The sequence below is a fragment of the Petromyzon marinus genome, chromosome 10, assembly GCF_048934315.1.
Source record: "Petromyzon marinus isolate PM22_M1 ecotype Great Lakes invasive population chromosome 10, UKy_Petmar_22M1.pri1.0, whole genome shotgun sequence".
Lineage (NCBI taxonomy): Eukaryota > Metazoa > Chordata > Hyperoartia > Petromyzontiformes > Petromyzontidae > Petromyzon > Petromyzon marinus.
Window position 1 is genome coordinate 4,583,835 of NC_133676.1, and position 23,505 is coordinate 4,607,339.

At 49.3% G+C, this 23,505-nt stretch overlaps 1 protein-coding gene across 1 annotated transcript in view; it reads left to right on the top strand.

The window, feature by feature from the left end:
• SNX13 (sorting nexin 13) overlaps window positions 1–23,505 on the top strand; it is a 55,547-nt gene that overhangs the window by 24,476 nt on the left and 7,566 nt on the right. Inside the window, exons 10-23 of the mRNA XM_076066070.1 lie at window positions 2,113–2,251; window positions 7,336–7,421; window positions 11,134–11,239; window positions 14,713–14,918; window positions 15,807–15,923; window positions 16,849–16,975; window positions 17,679–17,716; window positions 17,990–18,071; window positions 18,213–18,355; window positions 18,901–19,001; window positions 20,158–20,275; window positions 21,407–21,568; window positions 22,720–22,797; window positions 22,991–23,136. Of these exons, the coding sequence (XP_075922185.1) occupies window positions 2,113–2,251; window positions 7,336–7,421; window positions 11,134–11,239; window positions 14,713–14,918; window positions 15,807–15,923; window positions 16,849–16,975; window positions 17,679–17,716; window positions 17,990–18,071; window positions 18,213–18,355; window positions 18,901–19,001; window positions 20,158–20,275; window positions 21,407–21,568; window positions 22,720–22,797; window positions 22,991–23,136 (1,649 nt within the window). The remainder of the gene's footprint in view (window positions 1–2,112; window positions 2,252–7,335; window positions 7,422–11,133; window positions 11,240–14,712; window positions 14,919–15,806; window positions 15,924–16,848; window positions 16,976–17,678; window positions 17,717–17,989; window positions 18,072–18,212; window positions 18,356–18,900; window positions 19,002–20,157; window positions 20,276–21,406; window positions 21,569–22,719; window positions 22,798–22,990; window positions 23,137–23,505) is intronic.

Consider the following 23,505-nt stretch of genomic DNA (forward strand, 5'->3'; position numbering starts at 1 on the left):
TGGCACTCCTTGGCTGGGCGCATGCTCGCTCGTTATCGGATATCGATATCGCCGGGCAAGGTCTTTGTTTGGCTTGCGAGAGCCGTACGGTGATAATGCGTAATGGTGATTCGGTGCATTTGTACCGCGTGGAAACTCATGTTGTTGATGTGCAGCCAGAATCCCGGTGGAAAGGTTTGCACGGCTGTGCTTCCAGGGGCCGCGAATCGACCTTCTCTCCACGCGCTCCGGCTGTATAAACAAATGAGCTTTCGCTGGTGAATGCAGCCCAGGCATAATTGACTTTTAAATGCCCTCCCTGCTGCGTAGAAAATTAAATTTGTTCTAACATGCCGCCGCATAGCTGAAGCATCCTAACCTCTGGCGTTGCGTGTGCTGTGCTCTTACTGTGACCCGTGGAGAGAGGCAGTGCGGTGGTTTGTGCACTGTGGTACGAACCTGGCGTCCCGAGTGGGTGTAATTTCTGGTCACGACTAACATCTGTGGTGAATGATATCTTAACCTGACCCTCTGCTTTCATTTATCTGCACTGACGAGCGTGGTGAAGTATTGTCAAACAACCTCCGTTACCGATTGGGTGTAGGGAGGCCTTCATCCAGCACTTGATTTTAAATGATTATTGTGAAAATTTCAACCTTTGTAATTTTTTACGAAAAAAGGGGGTTGGGGGGGGGGAAGACTTGGAATCCTCCGTGTCCACTTCCTTTGTGAGACGAGCACGGGAAAGCAACAGTGGGTGGAGGGAATTTCTTTTATACATATAAAAACACTTTTGTTTCCAGAAGTAGATCGTGACAGATGGCTTGCGCGGGGCTAACGACACAGCTCGAATGAACGACTGCACGCTCTAGCCTGCGTCACAAGGGGCAACGGTGGCAGTGATTCTCAGCTGCTAGCCGAGACAGCCGCCTCCTTCTTGCGATGGCGGAAGGGGAGTGGAAGCCGAGTGCGGCTCTGACGCACTCGGCCGCCACTGTCACAGAGGCACGGCGCTGCAGACACTTCGTCACCCCCAGCAGGCACGGGCTTAAGGTAGCACGGCAACGTTGACCACCGCCGTCATGTGTCGTGCCGGCCTTCAGAGGTGCTCGCTAACAGCACTGGCCCCAACAGCCTGTTAAGGCTATACGGGGGATCTTTGTTATTGTACCACGTACTCGTGTACATATTATTGAGGGACTGCGTGCTGTCTTGGTGTGGTCTGGGACTGTTCTTGCCGTTGTTTTGCTGCCTTGCCCAAGCGTGAGAATTGGTATACTTATGGATCACTGCTACAACGCTGTGGGCTCTCGTGATATTGTTTTCTCCGAGACCAAAGTGATCTGCAAGCCGTCTGGCTACCATCAAAGATTTGTTCATGAAGCCATCCAGATATACAAACATAGACATAACTTCAGCCGAGAGGACGGATACAAATTGAGCAATCATTGGAAAGATGTTATTAACCAAGTAAAATTTATAGTTCATAGTTGTTCCATCTTATTTACCGGATACTAGTGTATTTTACCGAGTTAATTACTTACCTTAGCGTTCAGCAGTGTGGCTATTTTGTTGTGAGTGCCACCATCCGTTTTGACGGCAATCGTTGTGGATGCGTAGCTCTATCCCCCCCCCCTGCATACCTACAGCCCCGCCCACTTTCCCCCCCACCATGCCCAGTATAAACCCCTTGACTCCGGCTTCTCTCCCACTTCAGTAAAATGTCTTGCTGTGGTTGTCACACCTGATGTTGATTGCTTGTGTTGCAATCGAAACGTCGTGATTTAATTAATTTATTTTTAATCTCTTTTTTTCTTTACCTACGTGACTTTACAGAAAGAACCAAGAGTATGGATCCTTGCAGTCACGAAAACTTCAAATCTATAATACTTATGGAATTTTAACTTATATATGTGATCTACTTTACATATTTATTTTTTTACCTCTTTCCTTTCCTATGCTTTGCACTCCTGTTGGTTTTTGTTTTTGTTGTTGTAACCTTCTGATGCGCCCCTACTGGACATTTGTGAAGAAAAAAAAGTTTCACAGCTCATCGGATTTCTCCAGGATAAATAAAGACTCTGATTGTGTGCGTGCGGGCACATACGCGCACGTGTGTGTGCGCGCGTGTAGCTGGGAGACAGTCCGTGCACGTGCGAGGCGTTCCTCACGGTGCTCAAGGGCAGCGAGCTGCTGGACGAGCTCGAGGCCGTGAGGGAGAAGGCGTCCGAAGAGCTGCAGCGCCTGCGCTCCCAGGACACCATCGGGGATGGTGAGCACCGAGCGTCATCCCTCGCTAACGATCGCCGGCGCCTCACATTTGCCCCCACCCCCCCCCCCCCACCCACTGTGATTCGTCGAAAAAAATTAATAGTACAAATAAGAATAATAAATACACAAATAGACCTGTTTTTTTCTATATATATAAACCCCAAACAAAAGTTGAAAAGTGAGCTAAAGCAGCTTGGAGAGTGGGTGAAGGGGAAAGTGGATCCCTGCAATTGGTCGCTCATGCTGCAGCAGCTGGCAGAAGGGCATCCACTCGAGGGAGGGCTCTTTCACGCTAGCCGGATGTCTTGCAAGTGGTGGGAGTGTCCACACCGGGAGAGGATGCACGCTTGTAAGTACATTGAGAGATGGGGACGAGGAACCCATGGATGAGAGAACGTAACCCAAGTTGGTACTTTTGACAGTTCACCCTTTCCCGTCCTGAGACATTTGCAAGTTGCAGGGTGGGTCCAGCTCACCGCGAGATCTCGGAATGTGTAAGTAGTTCAGCATTAATTTTATTCAGAAAGACATAGCGCCGTTGTTTTTAAAGACATTATACTCACCGCAGAGAACTGTAGTGACACGACCGCACTCTATGATAGCTGACGCCAAATAGTGCCACACGCCCTCCCGCAAGGCCTTGTGGGAGCCTCAGTACATCTTCCGACCTGATTACGTCCCGATAAAGTTATTTTATTCCGTTCCAATAACGTACATATTCGCGTACGTCATCGGAATGGAATTGGAAGAAAAACTGATGACGTATAAGTGTGTCATCGGAATGGAGGAAAGGGTTAGAAAGTGAGTGGGCTTTGAGCAGGACGCATCACTCGAAGGTATGATAGACGGTGGTCGAGACTGATGATCGAGTGGCAGCCAAAGTGGCAGCCAAAGGAGCGAACACGCACAAGAGGACGTCCACCCCAGAGATGAAATCTGCTCGTGCTCTGGTGCTAGATGGATTGTTGCATCGCAGGACTGTGAGAGAAGGCCCAGGGAGGTGGTGTTTTATTTTTAGCCAGCAGTGGATTCTTCATGGTCTTTTGATGATCAAAGCAAGGGCCATAATTATAAGATTTAAAAAATACAAGGGCCTGGTTTGGCAGTGGTGTGTAAGGACAAACAAGAAAAGTTCGCTAGTTTAACATTTACACTGACTTATGTCATCAAAAAATATAATAAGGTAACATTTTTGGTCATAGGCCTTCAGAGAAAAGAGAAGGCGGATAGAGCAGAAGAGTCATTATCTTTTATCTGTAATTAATTATCTGTATCTGTAATTCAGCCTCTGTCTGATAAAGGGCTGTTGCCTGAAAAACAAGGCTGCTGTGCTGCTGCTCCGTCTCTTGGTTATGACGCGGCATTATTGATGGGGCCTTGCATTTGTGCAAATTCCTTTGAGAGTTGCACTGTGGCACCCCCTTTACGTACAGTCCCAGTAGCGACACCACTGCGTGATGCGCGAGGACGTGCGCTATTCTGGGCCACGCACGACAATTCGTCGGACGTTGACATTCACCGAATCCTTCCTGCGTGTCTCGGGCGGCCCTCCCCGCTCCAGTCGCCCCGGCGAATGCACGCCCGACGCGGAGTTGCAAATGCGTACAATTACGGTAGTTTGTACACACTTTCAGGCACCATCACTAGTAGCCTCTGCCGGTAAGAAATTGGGGGGGGGGAAACTTAAAAATAGCCACCGTATTAGAATTGGTTATGTTTTTAGCCAATGGAGCAGTTTTTTTGTTGTTGCGTGCGATTCTAATTGCCCTCCTCTGGTGTGTTGCCAGTGTTGGGGGGGGGGGGTGTTAAATTTTCCTCTGCCATCGTGTGCGATCACCAACCTCGTCGTCTCGCCAGTCCCGAGACAACTGTCATCAAGGACGCGTAGCAGCCTAGAGCGCAAACATGCCGCGCCGGCAAATTCAAGCTCATTAAGGTTTTTTTTTTTTCTAAGCAGCATAGAATCTAAAGTGGCTTTAGATCAGCAGAAAATTGTTAAAGAAGGTATATTTGGAAGGGCAAATTTTTTTTTTTTAAATAGGCCACAGGGGTATGTAGCAGTGGCAGAACAGAGTCGCAATTATTCATGGTGACGCCTCTGGGTTTTGTTTTTGAAGACCTAATTTTATCCCGTCACTCGTCCCCAACTGGTCGTGCCTCACATCATTAGAACGTGAGGCCGCGGATAATTGGAAATGCTTATCTTCATTTCCTTTTGTCACAGTAAGGAGCTGAGAATGTAGGATTTCAAGGGTAATTCAACCAAATTCATAATTGCGTAAATGTATTTGTAAAACGCAGGGGGGGACGCTAAGGTGTAACGTCCTCGCAGAGGGTTGCATGCAACACCCGTGTAATATCATAGAGAGTTGCATGCAACACCCGTGTTATGTCCTTGTAGAGAGTTGCATGCAACACCCATGTTAGGTCCTCATAGAGAGTTGCATGCAACACCCATTGCACTCCCTCGTAAACAGTTGCTTGCAACACTGGCATCTAAATGACTCCGTCGTAACTGTGAAAAATAGAGATGATGAATCGGCCACTGCTTTAATAAATTATTTTTAAACGACTGTTTATTTATAAGAATGATAACATCTGAACAAATCGTTCTTCACGTTCAAAGTAATCCAAAGAAAACGAGGTGTAATTATTATTACAAGAGATACAATCATGCATTGATTAATCGATTAACATTGATTCTTAGGCTCGCGATACGCGTTGTTAGAAATCAACGTTTACAACAGTCACTGTTTGTATTTGTGTGTAAGAATAGCATATTGTACGTTGTATTTAATGGGTTCACATGACCCCCCCCCCCCCTCCAGCAACGAAGATGCCACTAAGTTGATCACAACGTTCATGAAACGAATCGATTCCAGAATCAAACTGAGACCCTGAATCACGACAAGTCAACGAATCGCAAGGAGGGCGAGGGAAGCAAAATCGAGGACGATTGTATTCATTGCACCACTGGTTATCAGTGCACGTTTATGAAATGCGTGATGTACACGTCAGGCATATTTACAAAATGTGCGCGGTCGGCATGCCGCTTATGGAAACCTGTTGCCACTCGGTGCGTCTTGTAAAACTATTTGACCAAGAGCCCATCAGAAACGGAACTCTAATCCCGTATGAAATATTCATCAGCACGTGCCACGTGCTCTAAAGGTCTGTACAGTGCCTTAAATGATTTATGAAGCGTTCATTAAAAAAGTGGCGTGACTGTCGCCACTACAATGGCAAGCTGGGGCAGCGGGGAGGGGAGTCCGGCCTGACGGTGAGGGCCCCGGTTCTGGTTTGTGCGATCATGTGTCCTGACAATCGTACGACGGCACCTTTTTGGTCAGCGGTGCACCCCGTGCTTCCCGCAGCGAGCTTGGAAAATGGCACGGAGTGCTCGCGTGGAATGGACACCGCGTTGCCCTGTGTGTTATGTCTGCCGCGTGCACGCGCTTGCGTGCACGGCGGTCGGAGTGTTTGAGGTATGGAAAGCGCAAGCTTCAGTTGTTCGGTGCAAGCCACCGCCTATCTGTCAATATCAGAAAAAATGTATTACAACCCCCGTGTCAATCCGCAGCTGGATCAAAGCTTCCGCATGCCGTGTTTGTAGTAGGGGGCTGCTTGACGACTTCACCACGCAGTGATGGGGGCTGGTCCAAGAGGAGGAATCGAACTCGGGTGATTGGGTTCATAGCGCAGTGTGCAAACCACTTTACCAGTGCTCCTTCGTCCGTACTATTTGTGCATATTGTGGGGCTTTGTAAAAGGCATAATAGTATGTTACGCCTACCAGTTTGTAATTAAATACATTTTTTTAACCTGTATATCTTAAGTATTCCAATTGCTTGCAAGCTGCAAGTGCAATATATAAATTCCCCCCCCCCCCATATCTTACAGAACAATAGGCACATGATATTTTGAGCAAAACGGTAAGCGTGCTCACCGTTGATGTTTTCGGGAAACTGGGTCACGCCGACAGCAGTGGCAGCGGTGGCAGCGGTGGCAGTGGTGGCGTCAGCAGCGACAGCGGAGGGTTAATTTCTGCCGTTGCCCTGTGCGCGTGCGTCCACGGCAGCTGACACCTCCACACGGCAGCAGCAGGAGCAGCAGCAGGCGCCCTACCGTGCAGTGCTTTTTTTCCCCCCACTTTGTTTACATAAATGAGAAGCAGGAAGTTCAAAGGCAAGGCATGTAACATTTCACTCAGCACCCCGACATCTGACCGGTAAACTGATGAATTGTCACAGTTGCGTGTATGTATGTGTGTATGTTGAACTTCTTTTGCACCGTGCGTAGCCAACGATGCAAAACAGTTTGAGGTCTCAAATCAGTTGAAGAGTCAATAGTTTTATTTTGGTTTTCACCATCTGACTTGTATCGTTTGTTATTTGCTCTGGATTGTGCGTCCATTTTCATTAGCTTAAATGTAGTAGAAAAAAAACAATCATAATTTGTATAAATCCATAACCGGTTCTCAGATACATTTTTCTTACGTAGTTTTTTCGTTTTTGATCTTGGTGCGAGTGCATTTTTTTGGTTTGCGTTTCGGCAAAGGGGCTTTCAGATGCCGTAGAATCAAAGCGCCCGATAAATGCCAAATCCCTGTCCTCGAGTATCGTGAGCGGCAAGGGGTCAGCTCTAATTGGATCGACGAATCGTTGCATGCAGATTAAATTCCCTGCAGTAAATAAACATACAGTTAGACAGTGCATAGGGGTGAAGGTGGAGGAGTGCGTGAAGTGAGTGGAGGTGCGATGCTGGGTGTACGTGTGTCAGATGTTGGAAGCGGTAGTGCAGCGGCTAGCGTGCTGCGCCGTGAACCCGGCGACCCGAGTTCGATTCCTGCTCACGGCCAACACCAGTGAAGATTATCTGAACTGGTCCTGGGCCTCCCCTAGTATACTCGGCCTCAAATGAATACGTGGTGCGATGTGTAAACATTGGCACTGGGGGTACAAAGGCGGTTGGGTGTGGTGCTGGCCACCCACCCCCTCGTGCGCCGTGCCGGCCTTCATAGGCGCTCAGCACTTGCCTCAACAGTCTGTTAATAGGCTATATGGGGGATCTTTGTCTTTGTGTCAGATGTGACGGTGAAGGGGCAGATGAACAGCCTGCAGTTTGTCAAGAAGCTGTGCGAGGTCAGGATGGATCGGCTCCGGTGTGGCAAGGTGAGGAATGGAGACACTTGAAGGGACCTCGGAGTGATGTTATGGACTCGCCCCCTGCATCCCTCTTCTCCCTCTTATCTCTCTCTACTTCTGTCCGCTCACTCTTCACTCCAGTAACCAAAGCTTTTTGTTGAAGCCCCCATTCAACCTTATCTCAGTGGGGCGGAGGGTCCACTCATTCTCTTCCGCTGCACCCATCATCTGGAACTTCTTTCCCCCAGCCACCCGTGCTGTCAACTTCCTGGTCCAAGTTTTTCAAGGATCTAGACCTTTTTTTTTCATCCGCCTATGAATGGCTGCCTCTATAACATAAATGCCTATTCTGTTTTCCATACAGCACCTTCAGATGTTGTCACGTTTATAAGTTATATAGATCCACGTTATTGCGTTGTGTCTCGTAAAGATTAACCACTCTCTGCGATAGTTCCGCATGGGCATTACTTCATATCGTGACATGATGCCAGCCGCATTATGCAGAGACACTCACTTTTGGGAGTTTTTGGACACAATATCCCCATAACTGTGGGCTCATACCATGAACTGCGGACCCAATGCTACCGGCAAAGGTTGTTTTCGCTGGCAGCTAGGGCAGAAGTAGTGTCCTTTTAAATGTCTGGTTATGGACAACGAGTACAGCTCTTAACGCCCATTCATTACCTCAAAGCTCGATTTATTACTTTATTGCAATGTTCCTCTGGCATGGCACGTGACGCACTTTGCACATGACAGCTTACGCTTCCTTTGAATTGTGTCCAGTGCACGTCTGTGGTCTAAGTTACTTATTTGTTCCAAAAGCGGAAATTTCCTGCCAAACACAAGGCACATTCTTTTATGTCATCTGCATTTGCATCGGCTGTGAAGGTGGGGGGGGGGGTGCAGAGGTGAATGGGGGTAAGGGTGCGGTGGACACGTTGTAACACGTTATCTCCGATTTTTATTTTATTTACGATGGCACAGTTGCATTGATTGTGCTTGGCTTCATCATTTTTTGGCCGCTATCTCGCTAACGAACACTTGGCCAGAAAGCCCACCGGGACCTCTAGGTCGGCATTATATAAAGGGAGGCACTCCTACGGCTTATGAATGCCGGCGTGAGGATAAGCCGACCGGAACGGGGCAGCGCTTCTGGGATGCACAGTTGCATTATTATCGCTGTCGCTGCGGTCCATCGGCGCGCGTGCCGGCTCGAACGGCATGCCGAGCATACGTGCCACCGCGATATTTAATTTGGGGGATTTTTACCCCCTCCCCTCTCTTCCCCCAATAATCCGCCACCTCTCTCATTGCTAAGTGGGATATTTAAACGGTTCGGTTACACGCGAGCGGAATCCGTTTTTTCGTCGGACGTGGCATTAAGGAATTGATATGCAGCGGCCGTCCCTCTCAAGCCGTACAAATAAAAACACCGCGGCCCCCGCGGTACCCCCCCCCCCCACTTGATTAATAACGTTAGAAACACAACGATTCTCGCTGTGAAGTGCGTCGGTGGAACGTAATGGACTTTGCGCGTACGCATTTACGCTTTGTTTACAACAAATCATTGTACTCTGCGCGGATGTCCTGGGGCACATTTACAAATTGCAAGCTTCACTTTTGTTTTGTTAAATGGTGATTAAAATCATGACTCCTTTCCCAAACGTAGTTCAGCTGTGTTATCGGCCGTGCGTCACGAGACCAAGAATTGCATTTGGAGACAGGGTGGCCTCCAAAGTTTTATTTTTACAGAACTTATTCAACAGGCGTTGAACTTTTCTCACACACCCTGCTATGAGGTTGCTTGCCACACGGCCAGTCTAAACAATGTATTTTTGTTATTCTCAGAGCTAGGATTTAGGCAAATTTACTGCAAAATCTATGACAGGTGGCTTTAACCCACATTCGAACCCAGGGTCTAAGCGACGCCGACTCAGCGCTCCAACCTCGAAAGCCACTCGACCACCTCCAAACTTGAAATTCTTTCAAGTGGGAGTCTCTCCGAGGCAAGACAAGCATGAGCAGAGACAAAGAATTGGGCAAGAACAGGTTAAACGTATTTTTCCAGCAGTGCGAAAAACTTTGGAGCAGAGATGATGCTTGAATGTTAACCACAGCATGGCCACATTAAAAGCCCAGGGCCTGTAAAAATGTTAATGGCATTGCATCTGCATTGTCCCTTAATGTTACCGCTTAACGTTAAGCGTTAGCTGACTGTTAAACACATCACGCGGTGTCCGTAGCTGTGTGTTGAGCTCAGAGCGCACGTTATTGTAACATGAGTTTAGATTATTTCGATTATTTGGCTGCTATACATTTCCACATGATAAGCCACGTCATTGAATTAGCGTTTGTGGCCAGGTCTCTTCTGAAAAAAAGCTAAAAGCTTAGTGGGCTTTACCTGGAAAAGAAAAAATAGTTTAGTTTATTTTGTGATTTGTTTACCTTTTCTATACTTTGCACTCCTATTGTATTTTGTATCGTTTGTTGTAACTTTTTGATCCGCCTCTACTGGACATCTGTGAAAAAGAGCTTTATTTATAGCTCATCGGATTCCTCCAGTATAAATAAAGATTCTGATTATTTTTGAATGCTCTGCTGGACTAACAAAGAGGTACAACATCACTCACGTTCACCGCGTGTAGCGTCCGATAAACTTTTGTTCATTTGTTTTGATAGCAAGCGTTAACGCTTTGTTATTGAAAGAAATCTAAAAATGTACATTTTGATAGCCAGGGATGGAGTCTTTGAAAATTGGTATTCTGGCAAGTATGTTCGTCTTCTTATTCATATGGCTGATGTAGGTGGAAAGAAGCATCTGTCTCCCGTTACATTGAGGTGGTCGAGTGAGGAAATTGCATCAGGAGTAGCGTAGTGTCTCCCTGTAATACCTCCACTATGTTCATGAACCGATCTGTGCAAAGCTTTGAGTGTTAACCCCTCTCCGGATATTCCAATATCTTCCCACGTGCAAAGCAACAACAACAATAAAGTCTATTTCTTTGGTTTGGCATGCTCATGCAAATGCATCTCAAGACGCTTTGCAGAAACAGTGCCAAAAAAGTCGCCCAAGTGCTCCCAAAAAAGAGAATGAGCTAAACATCCCAATGCAGGAAGATTCTTCTGAAACACATTCCTGCGGAGGGAGCTGGTACGAACGTTGGGTTGCTCGGTCAATGGGCAGGGTCAACTGCTGCGTGGTGTATTCCGCAAATATGCCCGACTGTGAGGGCGGGCACAAGCCGACGTGAGTAGGTTAAACGTTGAGTTTTATAAGGGCACCACGGGGTGACCAGCCCCTCCCCACCCAGCCCCACCCCCACCCAGCCCCACCCTCCCCACCCAGCCCCTCCCCACCCTCCCCACCCAGCCCCACCCTCCCCTCCCCACCCAGCCCCTCCCCACCCTCCCCACCCAGCCCCACCCCTCCCATTTTTGGATGCACGACGGACGGACGGACACAATAATCCCCTGTGGGCTGGTGTAACCAGGAGGTTCCTACCAGTAAAACAGTCCTGAGACTCAATCGCAGCTCTCCTGGAAAGATGAATGAAATTACTACGATTGCTTTAAACATATATTGAAGTCTCTGCTGCGATGCTGTCGATGTTTGTTGAAGCGGCGGTTTTACACGCTGCAGGCAGGGCAGGGGTGCACGCCATGAGCGGCCGTTGGCGTTGAAGCTGCAGGGGCCACTGAGCGAGGCCAACGCTCGCCTCCTTCTTTGTTTCCAACGCAGGAGCAGGAGCTGGAGTGCTCGCGGCTGCCTGCAAACCTGGGCAAGCTCTGCGTCATCCCCCTTGATGACATCCTGGGCAATAACATCGCCCTGCAGTACTTCATCGGTGAGCCGCACACGTCTTAAAGAAAACGGTCAATGCGCGGCATAATTTTTTTGTGATCTTTGACCTCTTCTGTGTCCATCGTCCTCCGTCCCCTCCTGCCCAACATAACCCCTCACCTCTGGTGTGTCTGTCCACCGATCGCCACGATGCGCGGGAATGCCGTACGTTCTTGTCACTCTTGTCCGATGGCGTAAGCGCCGTTTCACGGTTCCCCCAGCTTTTGGGGCGTTTAATTTAATCCGTTGAACCCCGCTGCCCATCACCCGTCGTGGCGGCAGGGAACGGCCGGCTTCCTGTGAGATCATGCATCCCTGTTGGTGCCATGCCTGGCTGAAACGGCAGCTTCGTGCCTGCAACTCTTTAAACACTCAAAGGCACCCTTGTTTCCCGTGGCCAGAGCCTCTCAAAGAAAATGTGCACAATATCCCATTGCCGCTCGCTCAAAAGAGCAAATATTCTCGGGAACACAAGACGTTCAGAGGTTTTTTATTTATTTATATTAAATCCTTTTTAATGACCCCTCTCTTGCTAGTGAAACTTGCTCTATTGCGTCGGCCCGTTAACCCTGCTCCCGCACTGTGATCTGCATACGGAGTGATTCATCGGCACAATGAGCCCTGCATTGCCGTATACAAGTCACGCTCAAGCCCTCGTGTGTTCAGTGCAGTAGAATACAATTTGGGTTTATGTAGCGGCGTCCGATTGCGAGCGCACTTCGGGAAGCTGTACACCAAAAAAGAGTGGACGTATTTTAATGTGTGGAGAGATGCATTCGGTCATAGGTGGAGGACAAAAGAGGAAGGTCTTGAGACCTGCACAGCACAGATGGCTGGGGGGGAAGGGAGTTCCAGACTCTGGTGGGAAGTAGAGGAGAGTGCACGACTATTGGGGCAGTGGAGGGAGAGAGCGTGGCGGTGAGAGCCGTGCAATATCGCATGAGCTGTACTTCGTGAGAGACGTCAAGCCGGCGGCGGGCGTGACAGTGCGCCGAGCGGATACTGTAATTTGCACGGTGATTTTCCACACCGATGGCGAGCGCTGCAGTGTCACGCGGGAGAGCGGAGGGGCTTTAGCCCCATGGCCGTACATCTCTGCAGCGCCGTGCGCAGATGTGTGCTCCCGCCTGCGCCGTGCGATCGCGACTCGTGGTTCATCGGCGCCACGCATCTCGAGCCCCCGACGTTGGATACGGACGTCAACGTGGCCCTGCCCACACTGCGCCCGCGCCGCACACCTCCGATGAGCACGGTTGGCTACGTGCGGCGCAAAAGAAATTCAGCATGGATACTTGCACCGAATGCATTCCAAATTGGCACCGTTCGGGGCTTAATTTCTCACCGAATATTTCCCCGGGTTGCTGGTAGATCGAGAGGTGGCACGTGACTAGCAGCCAGAGCCATAACAGGAGGTTATCCCGGATGTGGTGTGTCGGGTGCGGGGATATTTTCCCTGCCGCTGACTGAGACAGACGCGGCTGAAGTGGAGCCCCGGCGCTAATGTTTGGGAGTTTTTACTGACGAACCAGGTTCGCGGGTGGCAGCCCGATGTGAATTTCAGATCGAATGGCGGACACGAAGCAGAGGCGGTTCCTCCTGCTAATAGCAACAACGCCATTGGAGATTAAACCACTTCGTAGCATTGGACATCAATGAAAAACAATTAGTTCTGCCAAAGATGTAGGCTTGCAATGATACGTGGATTTTACGTGTACGAATGTATTTATATTCGTGTGTGTTGTGTTCCAGTCTTTCGTATGGCAGCAACTTGTTCGGGAGATAGATGCCGATGTCGAGGTCTGTTAGTCAGGAGCGCAGACTCCAGTGGTTTATCCAAAATAAAGCTTTTTCTTTTTTTTGGTGGTCATGAAAGCCTACGTGTTATACAGTGGTTTACTTTGTGGTCCAGAGTTTGGGGTTGCATGGACATAAAAGCACGACTGTGGCTTGCATGTGTGTTTATTTCGGTGTTTATTTGAGTCAGATCCTCAATCGTGACATTTCAGCAAACGATGGAGGGAGGTGGGGGACATGAATAGTTCCACCACCAGTAATATTCTTCGCACGTAAAAAATAAGATTATCTTCAAATCACTGGATGGTTACCCAGACTGAAAGCTTTATGATGACTCATAGTACGAATACGAATGACGAGATTCCACGGAGGTACATCAAGTATATCTGCTGAGGTTGTCTTGACCAGCTAAAGCACGACTTAGAATAATTTCTCTCCTTGCAGAATATTAATCATGTTTAAAGAAAAACAAAAAGCATTGTTGTAATTCACCAAAATCGCACGTGCTCCTGTACGAGGGCTGCCAGAGATGGTTTGGAAGCCTTAATCATTGACTAAGTTGTACGGAGTAAATTTTGATTTAAAGCTTTCGTGACTGCAGTAATTCATAATCTTAGTTCTTTCGGTAAAGTCACGTTGAAGGGAAACAACAAAATAATAAAATATATATAATATATAATAATAAAATATATATTATTTTGTTGTTTCCCTTCAACGTGACTTTACCGAAAGAACTAAGAATATTTGTACGGAGTAACCAAACTACGACACAAAAAAATGTTTTTGTCCACGTAAGGCCCACTGAGCTATTTATCTCTTTTTCCAGAAGCGACCTGGCCTAAAAATAATAGCTCAACGAAGTGACTTATGGTATGGAAATTTATAGAAGCCAAATACTCTAAAAGCATGTTCCTAAATGTGGAGGGAAAAACCGGAGGGCCTGGAGAAAAATCCACGTGACCACAGGGAGAACATGCTGACTCCAAATATCCAGTAGGCGTCAGGGTCAGGATCGAACTGACAACCTCCTGCATACCAGGCGAGGGAGTTAACATCTACCCACTGCCTTGGATTTTTTTTTTATTGTTGACCATTCTTGAAACAAATAATACAGTTCAAGCATAACCCGTTCAACAACGACTTTTCTTTATACATCCCGTAACCATTGTCATGAATGATTATTCCTGCCTTGGGCAGTGGTGGCGGGGGTTAATTCTAAGACCAGTCCTGATAAAGTAAATAAAGAGACCAATTTATGGACGAAGGACATGTCCATCTGCAGTAAACGTACAGGCTACAATACGCCTGCGTTTGAGAGAAGGCCTGGATAACGTTCGTGCGGTGGATAGTGCACTACGAGTGATGTCTGTGCCGACCCTTGAACTCCCCCCATCACCAACGTACACCGGTCACCGTGGTGAAGTATGCTAGATTAAATCAAGTTACTCCCATGACCAACAAGTGACGAAGGGACTGTTAAAAGGGAATTCCGATCCACGTTTTCTTTGTAAATGACGTGGAATGAACATGGGGTCTCTGCCATGTGTAGCAGCAGCAGCTGCCATTGCGAGTGGCTCTCGCGGTGCTCGGTGCGGACGACAGGGCTGTGGCGGCAGGGGGGATGGGGGTGCGACGTTGCAAAGTTGTGACGCCCGGGCGTACGTGCGCCGTATGCCTCCTCAGATTACATGCAGAGCATGGCGGCTCAGGCGCTGCTGTTTTTCTGGCTCATCGTGGAGGGCTACCGCGTGACGGCCGAGCAGCAGCTGGACGCGCTGCACACGCGGGAACGCGTGGGCGCCCCGCGCCACGCGCCGCCCACACACAACCTCGTCGTCATGCTGCGCAACGCCGCCATCGGAGTCTACGAGCAGTACCTCGGCGAGAAGGTGGCCGGCGCAACCGCGATCCGCTGGCCGCGACGCGTGCGAGCGACCGGGCGGCGTCGATGCTGGCGCGCAGCTCGTTTGTACAGAACAACCGTCGAGTCGTATGGTGGCGACTGTTGCCCAGCGCTCGCGTGCCGTGTGCGCGTGTGCGCGTGTGCGCGCGTGTCCCAGGGGAACATCAGTGACGAGTGATACCTTTTGTCGACTCGGCCTTAAATGAGTACCTGGTGCGGTGTGTAAACATCAGCACTGGGGAGACAAGTGACCAGGCATGGTTCTGGCCATATCACCCCTTCCTTTGCTATACTCGCATTCAATGTTTACTTTGCTAACAGCACTTCTCCTACCAGTCTACGTTGGCTACACAGGAGGTCTTTCTCATTGTCCCACGTGCCTTCAGCCGGGTTGGATATAGTCAACTCCGTAGGCAAACTGGACGAGGCACAGGGTTCACCTTGAATTGGTAGGCCTCGCCGTGCCTATAACCCAAGCCGACGCTGGCCGCAGTGGTCCTGGAATCGGCCGAGTGGCTGGAGAGGGTTGGGGGTCGTTGAAAGAGACCTCGGCTAGTGTGTCCCAGCCCTTACTGCCCACGCTCCAGTCCACCTCTGCACGCGCACCTGGGCCTCTTGCGCGAACACCAATCGCGGATCCACTTGCAGCTTGAAACCAGCTGGCTTAGCACGAGCATGGGTCACGGTCTGGTAATTTAAATTTAGCAGTGATTACAGGATTAGACGTTTAATCTGTAATCTATGAGAACAGGCTTCAAATTTAACCCAAATGTTTGCATTTTTTTCCATCTATTCGCCTGTAGTTTGGCTGTATTGACACCGGCCGTTAATGATGTGTGTGTGTGTGGCGCGTGATGCCCTGCGCTACATGCAGGCATCCCCTCGCGTCCGCGTGGATGACGTGATGCTGGCCAACTTACGCGAGAAGCTGCATAGGGAAGACCTTCCTCCCAACTTGTTCCCGGGCCTCTTCGATGACATCCAGAGGAAGGTTGGTCCGCCGGTCGTACTTTTTTTTGGGTCTGTTGTCATTGCTGTCTTTATTTAACATCGGCGCGGCTAAGAACCCTAAGTGTAGTGCACGCATGTTGGTCACCAATCCAAGATTAGCTTCTGAGATTTGACAAGATCAGCCACATTCCGGGTGATTTAAACATGGGCAAAAATAACATGCAAAAATATGTAACTTTACATAAACTGTACGCACAGTTAGATTTCCAGTGTGTGTATATGTGTCATTATTTTAATATTGTGCAGTAATTATTAAAGTACTCACTGGATGTGTGTGTGAGTGTGGACCTAGCGTGGCGCAAGTGGCGTGGTGTCGTCACCACCACTTGGTGACAGAAGCGGGTTGTATGTTTGCACAGTGTGTTTGTATGAAACTGGGCTGGCACAAACACCGTGGTGACATCACCACCACTTAGTGGTGAATGGCGACTTTACGCACTTGAGTTTGTGTGCGTGCAAGTGTACGTACGCGTGCGTGCAAGTGTACGTACGCGTGCGTGCAAGTGTACGTACGCTTGCGTGCAAGTGTACGTACGCGTGCGTGCAAGTGTACGTACGCGTGCGTGCAAGTGTGTGGAGAGCTGTGGTTCATTGGTCAGTGCACTGCGTTGTGAATCTCTTGACCTGGTTACAGCTAACATCTCAATGGCAAGTGATATCTGAACTGGTCTTGGGACCTCCCCGATGTCAACTCAGCCTTATATGAGTACCCAGTACAATGTGCTTACATCAGAACTGTGAAGGCAAAGGTGGCCAGGCGCGGTGCTGGCAAGACTGCCCCATCGTGCGCCGTGCCGACCTTAATACGTGCTCGCTGACGGCACTTGCCGCAACACTCCGTTAAAGGCTGCATGGGGGATCTTTGTCCGTTTTCTGTGTATGTGTGTGTGTGCGCATGTGTGAAGGTGTACGATACAATGCTTCGAGATGACCGCTACTACCCGGGCTTCAAGCAAAGCTCGTTTTACGTCAAAGCGCTGGCTGAACTGGACATGCTCAAGGAGCCGAGCATTCGGGAGGGGGACGATTCGGGTAACAGAGCTTCTGGGATGGGGGACGATTCGGGTAACGGAGCTTCTGAGATGGGGGACGATTCGGGTAACGGAGCTTCCAGGAGGGGGACGATTCGGGTAGCGGAGCTTCCCAGGAGGGGGATGATTCAGATAACAGAGCTCGCTGGCTGCGCACGGCACACGCCCGCTTCCGGTGACGACCCGCAGGGAGATTCCCAATGATGCGGCCCCACGCGATGGAGGTCGCGGTTTGAGTTTTGAACTTTAGTTGAGCTCTGCGTTTGTTGCTCTCGCTTGTCCGAAATCCATTATCTTCACCCTGCACCGGTTGTCTCTCGAGCGTCACCAGTGGCGCACACGCGCACCCACACGCACAGCCCTTTTGTCAATTCACTGCTGGGTTCGGGCTCCCCACGCCATTGTGAGCCGTGCTGGTTGCCGGACCGTACTTAACAACCGCTGGTCAATGGGGGTTGGTGAAGATGGTGGGGAGGGGAGCGTAGAAGTGTGAGAGTTTATGCCCAGTACAATGATGGATTCTGCTGTGCTGCCATTCGCCGCCCTCCACAGCCTGTAACAACCCGAAGTGCACGTTCATCACCCGCGTGGTTTAAAACAATTCACTTTAAGCATTTAGCAGCGCTCTTGTAGCATCATAAAGTCTCTATCCCCAGGGAGTTATGGCGAATGATACATTTACGTGAATGTCTTTTGTTTGACAGAATCCTACAATGGGTCTCCGGCGAGCAGCTTGAATGTGGTAAGAGAAGACAATGTCACAATACGTGTGCGATTGCGCAACTGTAGCGTAGTAAAGGATTGGGTGTGAGCTTTTTTTATAGTAAGCTCTTTTTATTGTGTGCTTAGTTTGTTGTCCTTCCCCCCGCACCTCAGATTTCGCATGGGTGGCTACATACGGTGCGACAGACGTTCTACATACATACATTTGCGGGGATTAAAGTTTTACAATAATATTAATAACAAACATTTGTTTCCAAGTCACATCCTTTGCCTGCTGGGCCTTGTGTGCCAGTCCCTAGATGACCTGTCTCTGACAGCCCAGACGCCCAGCCCAGAAGAGCCCGGGCAGCTCCAAGCACAGATCACCGAAACCGGTAAATGCCACCTCCGCACGTCGGCTCGAAATTGCCGGGCAAACACGGTCGACGCGAAAACTTTTGGCGCCGCAGAGCGCCGGTGGCCGTTGGTGACTTGTCGCCGAGCCTCACAAAAGCGTCCGCTTGCCCCGGTGGCAGGGGTCGGCAATGAACACGGCAAGTCCTACACGCTGTACGCCATCACTGTGACGCGTCGCCATAATGACGGCAGCCAGGACAGCTGGGACACGTTCCGGCGCTACAGCGACTTTAACGACCTGCACATGCGCATCAACGAGCAGGTGAGGGTCGCTCCCGCGCCCCTGTGGCCCCCCCCCCCGCCACCGCCCCCACAAACTCGCTCGTGCACGCGCATTGACGCTTTCAATCCTGCCTTATATTGACAAACGCATTTTCTCATTGCCACTGCCTTGAATATAAAATGTATGTAATAGGCGACGTTTCTGGCCTCTCTGAGTGCTGTAAAGAAGGGCCATTGCCTTAAACGTCGCATATTATAGTCTTCTTATTTAAGGCAGTGTTACTGACTAATGTGTTTTGTTGGTTTGTTGTTTGTACTCGTGCACCAATGCCAACGCAGTATCGCCAAATAATTTGTTTACTTCTTGTGAGCCATCCAGTGGCTGCCAAAGGACAGTATCGTGGCTCCAATTAAGTCAACAACATGACAGGGTTTTGTATTTAGTTTACAGAGATGCCAGGTAACTTATTGTGTTAAATATTTTACTTTACAATTGCATGGTCACATGGTCCCAACATGTAGCAGGTTGTGAATGCACGTAACTCTCGAAGTCTACTGTTGGTCTCTTTATTTGTGGTTGATCAGTTTGAGAACCTGGCCAATTCGCTGAAGATGCCTGGCAAGAAGACCTTTAAGAACATGGAGAAAGAATTCCTGGAGCGGAGGAAAAAAGAGCTCAATAAGTACTTGCAGGTGAGTGAATGGCTTCAGCCTCCCACCGAATGAACCTAATTGCGGACGATTACATCAGATCTACGAAGTTAAGCAGGTTGGAGCCTGGTTACCACACGTGGATGGGCGACCGCCAGTGTTTCCCAGGTGCTGTAGGCATGTTGCTGTGAGGTGGCCAGGAGATGCTTACCTGGTGGGTTGACCCAGGTTTTTCAGTTTCCTTCCACATACAGCCAAACACTCATTAATGGGATTGGCCAAACACCCGAGCAGAAAACCTTGCTGCATAATAATTCTGAGACTACATCTGAGCGATAAGCTCAGAGACAAGGAAGAAGAATACGCATGAACATGGGGTCCATTCCTAAACCTTAGACTAGTCTTAAATTCCTGAGCCCAGAACGGCAATAACCGGCCAACCGCTCCCCCCCCACCTCCCCCAAAGAAAATCCCTTCCTTCCCCCCCACCCCCCACACACCGCACCCTGATGAGTCCAGTCTGCCTGAAACCGTCCATGCCCCTGGTAATATCGCCCTGAACGTCACGATGTATGATATCAGGGAGGATGTGAATTAATAAATGTTTTATGAAAAATAAAATTCTGAGACTTAGCGAGGCTTTCCTTCTAGTATTATTTTGATTTAAAGCTTTCGTGACTGCAGGGATTCATATTCTTGGTTCTTTCGGTAAAGTCCCTTCTAAGTGACTTTACCGAAAGAACCAAGAATATATTATTATTTGCATTATTTTTAGCTCATTGATTACGTCAGCTTATGCGCATGTGCTAGATGGATTGTTGAGTACGTGTGCACGTTGAACTTCTTTCGCACCGTACGCAGCCAACCGTGATAATCGGAGGTGCGGGAGTGATTGCAACGGCTTGGGGGGGGAGACTTTCATCCAGAAGAGGATTGATTAAGGCTGATGATGATGATGGTGGTAACAATGGTTAGTATCGTGACTAACAGACTGGTGCCGTGAGTCACGGCAGTCTCGTGCCATTCACATGAGCGTGGCTGCATGAGATTTCTCCGGTGGAGTCGTGTGAAATAATAAATCACTAATTTCCAGCTATTCTCAATCTACTGCTGGATGAAGGCCTCCCCACGCCACATCGAGGGGGTGTGGTTATCGACTGTGAGATGGCTCCGCTGATCAGTAAATGCGACCTTGCAGGAGATTCTGAACGCGGAAGTGATCAAGGCGCACCCAGGCTTGTCCACGATCGTGTTCGTCTTCCTGGAGAACAAGCCCTACAACAGGGGCAAGGGCGACTTCGCAAGGAAGGTTCGTCGCACGGACTTGCGCGCACCGCAGCAGCCGTGCATTCCGCACGGGTATTGCACCGGGACAGAAGGCGTTGGCGTTTGTGGCATGCAATTATCAGACAGGTTGCCGTGGCTATGTTTGATATCTTTACGTCTTTTCTACATGGAGCCAGGTGTTCTTAAACGTCAAAGTTGATACACCGATTAAACGTCAATACATGCAATGTCTACCCCATTTTCTAAGACTTATCTAAACATAAAATTCCAATGCGGCTAAAGTGCCCGAGTCCATGCTAGCTTCTCTGCGTTGCGTTATAACAGTATTTTGCTGCCGCTCTATGTTTCCCCATGATAAGCCACTCGGTTGACCTATCATTTGTGGCCAGGTCGCTTCTGAAAAAGAGTTGTATAGCTCAGTGGGCCTTACCCGATGAAGTAAAAACCGTTTAGCGTAGTTTAGTAAGCCACGTTGTCTTCGTCTTCTCGCGCACTTTCACGTAAACAAACATCTGTGTCCAGAGTATTCCGATGCAAACGTCGCGTCATAGAACAGCTGCTAATGCAGTTGATCCCAAATGCTCCTGCCAGCATTCTCGCATCGCCCCAATACCCCGGTCACCTCACTGCTTTCCATTCCAGTCCCAGGTCAATTTCAAGATCGCTCTCACCATGTTCACAATGCTCAATGGAGTCACACCTGCCTACCTCTCTCTCCCCTGTAATCTCACGCTACTCCCCTCTACACACTCACCTACCTCTACCCTCTATAGTCATCCTTTGCTCAGTAGGAGATTGCTCATTTTCTGATGTCCCTATGATTTGAAGCTAGCATCCCCCAAGCCATCCATGCTGTTGCACCCTCGCCCCTGTTCAAGTTCACACTCAAGCCTCTTTATTTTTCTCTGCCTGACTGATGCCTTCATTCCTATCGTTTCTGCGCTGCGTCTTGAGATGCTGTCACACGTAGATGCTATTCGAATCCACACCATATATTCTATCAGATGCGATATGAATCCACACTGTATTGTAAGCGTGCCACGGTTAAATGGGTTTTCCTCCCGAGATTTTCCACCACCATCGAGGGGAGCTGGAATGCAGGGGGGTAGGGGCTGACCGCGGCATGCATGCGTGCATTCCGGCACCGCCGCAGATGGACACGCTGGTTAACCCGCTGCGCAATTCGGTGCGCAACGTGTCCAACGCGGTGCGCGCCTTCCCCGACAACTTCGTCGAGGGCATGACGCGCGTCTCCGACAACATGGGCCGCATGTCGGACAAGCTGAACAACGAGTTCAAGATTTTCAGCAGCAAGGTGCGTGGCGTGCCCAGTGCGAAGGTCACCGCCAGGGACCCTGGACACCCGCTTATCTCGATTATCGGGTGTCGTGCCAAGACCAAAAGGGGCCACGTTTTCCTTGAGCATGCACGTACCTCGCTTGTTATTCTTTCCTACGGCAGGTAGTCGATCGGCAGCGTCCGTACGTCCGTGTCGAGGTTGGTGTGCGAGCTAGCGGACGGCTTCAGGAGGTAGCCTCCTGGGGAATGTCTGAAACGCTGCCGGCGAACGATCGAAGTGGGCAGTGGCGTTGCTATGTTCGGTGACCGCAGTCATATTTTGGAAAGAAGACTACCTTCTTTAAGAGTGATAATACATGCAAAATGTGACATTCCAAAAGCAAGAAGTGTGACTGCGACCATTGGATCACTCCTTCCATCATGCCGCGCATGCCACGTGACGTCACCATACTACGTGTATAATGCACGCAGCATTGTGATGGAAAAATATTAGGCTTTACCCTTTCTGGCAGTAATACAGGAGGTGTGAAGATGTTAAAACGCCAGAGACTCCCATTGCAAGGCATAAAGTATGCATTATCCACACATGCGTGTGGTAAAACATGCAAAGAAACATCATTTTGGTACCAGCTAGATGAGTCCCATTGGCACGCAGCATTGTTTTCGGGCAGCAACCCAAACAAGGCATAATCGTGGCTATATTAATTTAAACAGCAACTTTCTTGCAAAACATAATTTTGTCAAATGACTAAAACCAATTGATAAATGTCTTAATTCATTGTTGTCAATTTTATTTGCTGGACGATGCATTTGAGTTCTTAATATAACCCATACCATTTTTGTGTGTGTATAAAATCCCAAGCACGTAAAATTGCTATCTTGTTGGGTTATAATTGATAGAACAAACCAAATAATGGAATGAATACTAAGAAAGTACTTTGATAGAATGGAATGGCAGCGTATGTATCGAGATGAATGCTGCGGGGTCTGTGTTTTAATGAAATCGAATGTCTGCATATACGCAACGTTCTTGGCATCCCACCACGCCGGTAGTTTTAATTGCATTGAATGGCAGCGCACGTGGTGAAATGGAATGGGCACGTGGTTAGCCCGGTGTCTCTCCGCGCCGTGTTAACGTGAAGTCTACGGCGTGTGCTGGCGCCGCAGGTGCCCACGCTGCTGCCGCGCAACACGCGGCCCACTGTACTCGACGACTGCCGTGTGTCGGCGCAGCTCGACGAGAACGTGAGTCGTGGTCCCCTCCCCCTCAGTCCCCGCCCCCTCACTCCCCACCCCCCTCCGTCCCCATTCCTCTGTCCCCCACTCCGTACCCCCCCATCTCCCGATCGCGGGACCCTTGCCAGACCACCCCCCCACCCCCGTCTCCCCAATTGTGCGATCATTCTCTGATCCCCCCCCCGTCTCCTTTCTGTCCCAGGCTGACGACAACCTGCCTCTGCGGATCATGCTGCTGCTCATGGACGAAGTGTTTGACCTGAAGGATCGGAACCAGTGGCTGAGACGAAACATTAAGAACTTACTCCAGCAGTTTATACGCGCCACGTTCGGAGACATGATTAACAGGTATTATTACGTGGCACGCTAATCATTCACCCCTACAGCGGTTCGATGCTTTGTGATATGAATCGGTTTCATTATCTCAGCTGGTAAAGCCCCATTGAGCTTAGCAGCTCTGCTACAAGGACAGCCACAGCCCAAAACCGTCGGTAGAGGCGGCAGTTACAGGACAATGTAGGAAGGGAATCTGCAAACTGACAAGAGCAAAAACAACAATCGTGAACACAATATCCACCGCCAAAACGAACTGCACACAGGATTAAGAATAAACAGTGCTTGCATACAAATAAAAAAAAATTGCGTTGACATATCCTGTCACAAGTGCTTGTATTTAAACCATAGAGTACACAACCAGAGCTTAGTTTCAGCCATTCA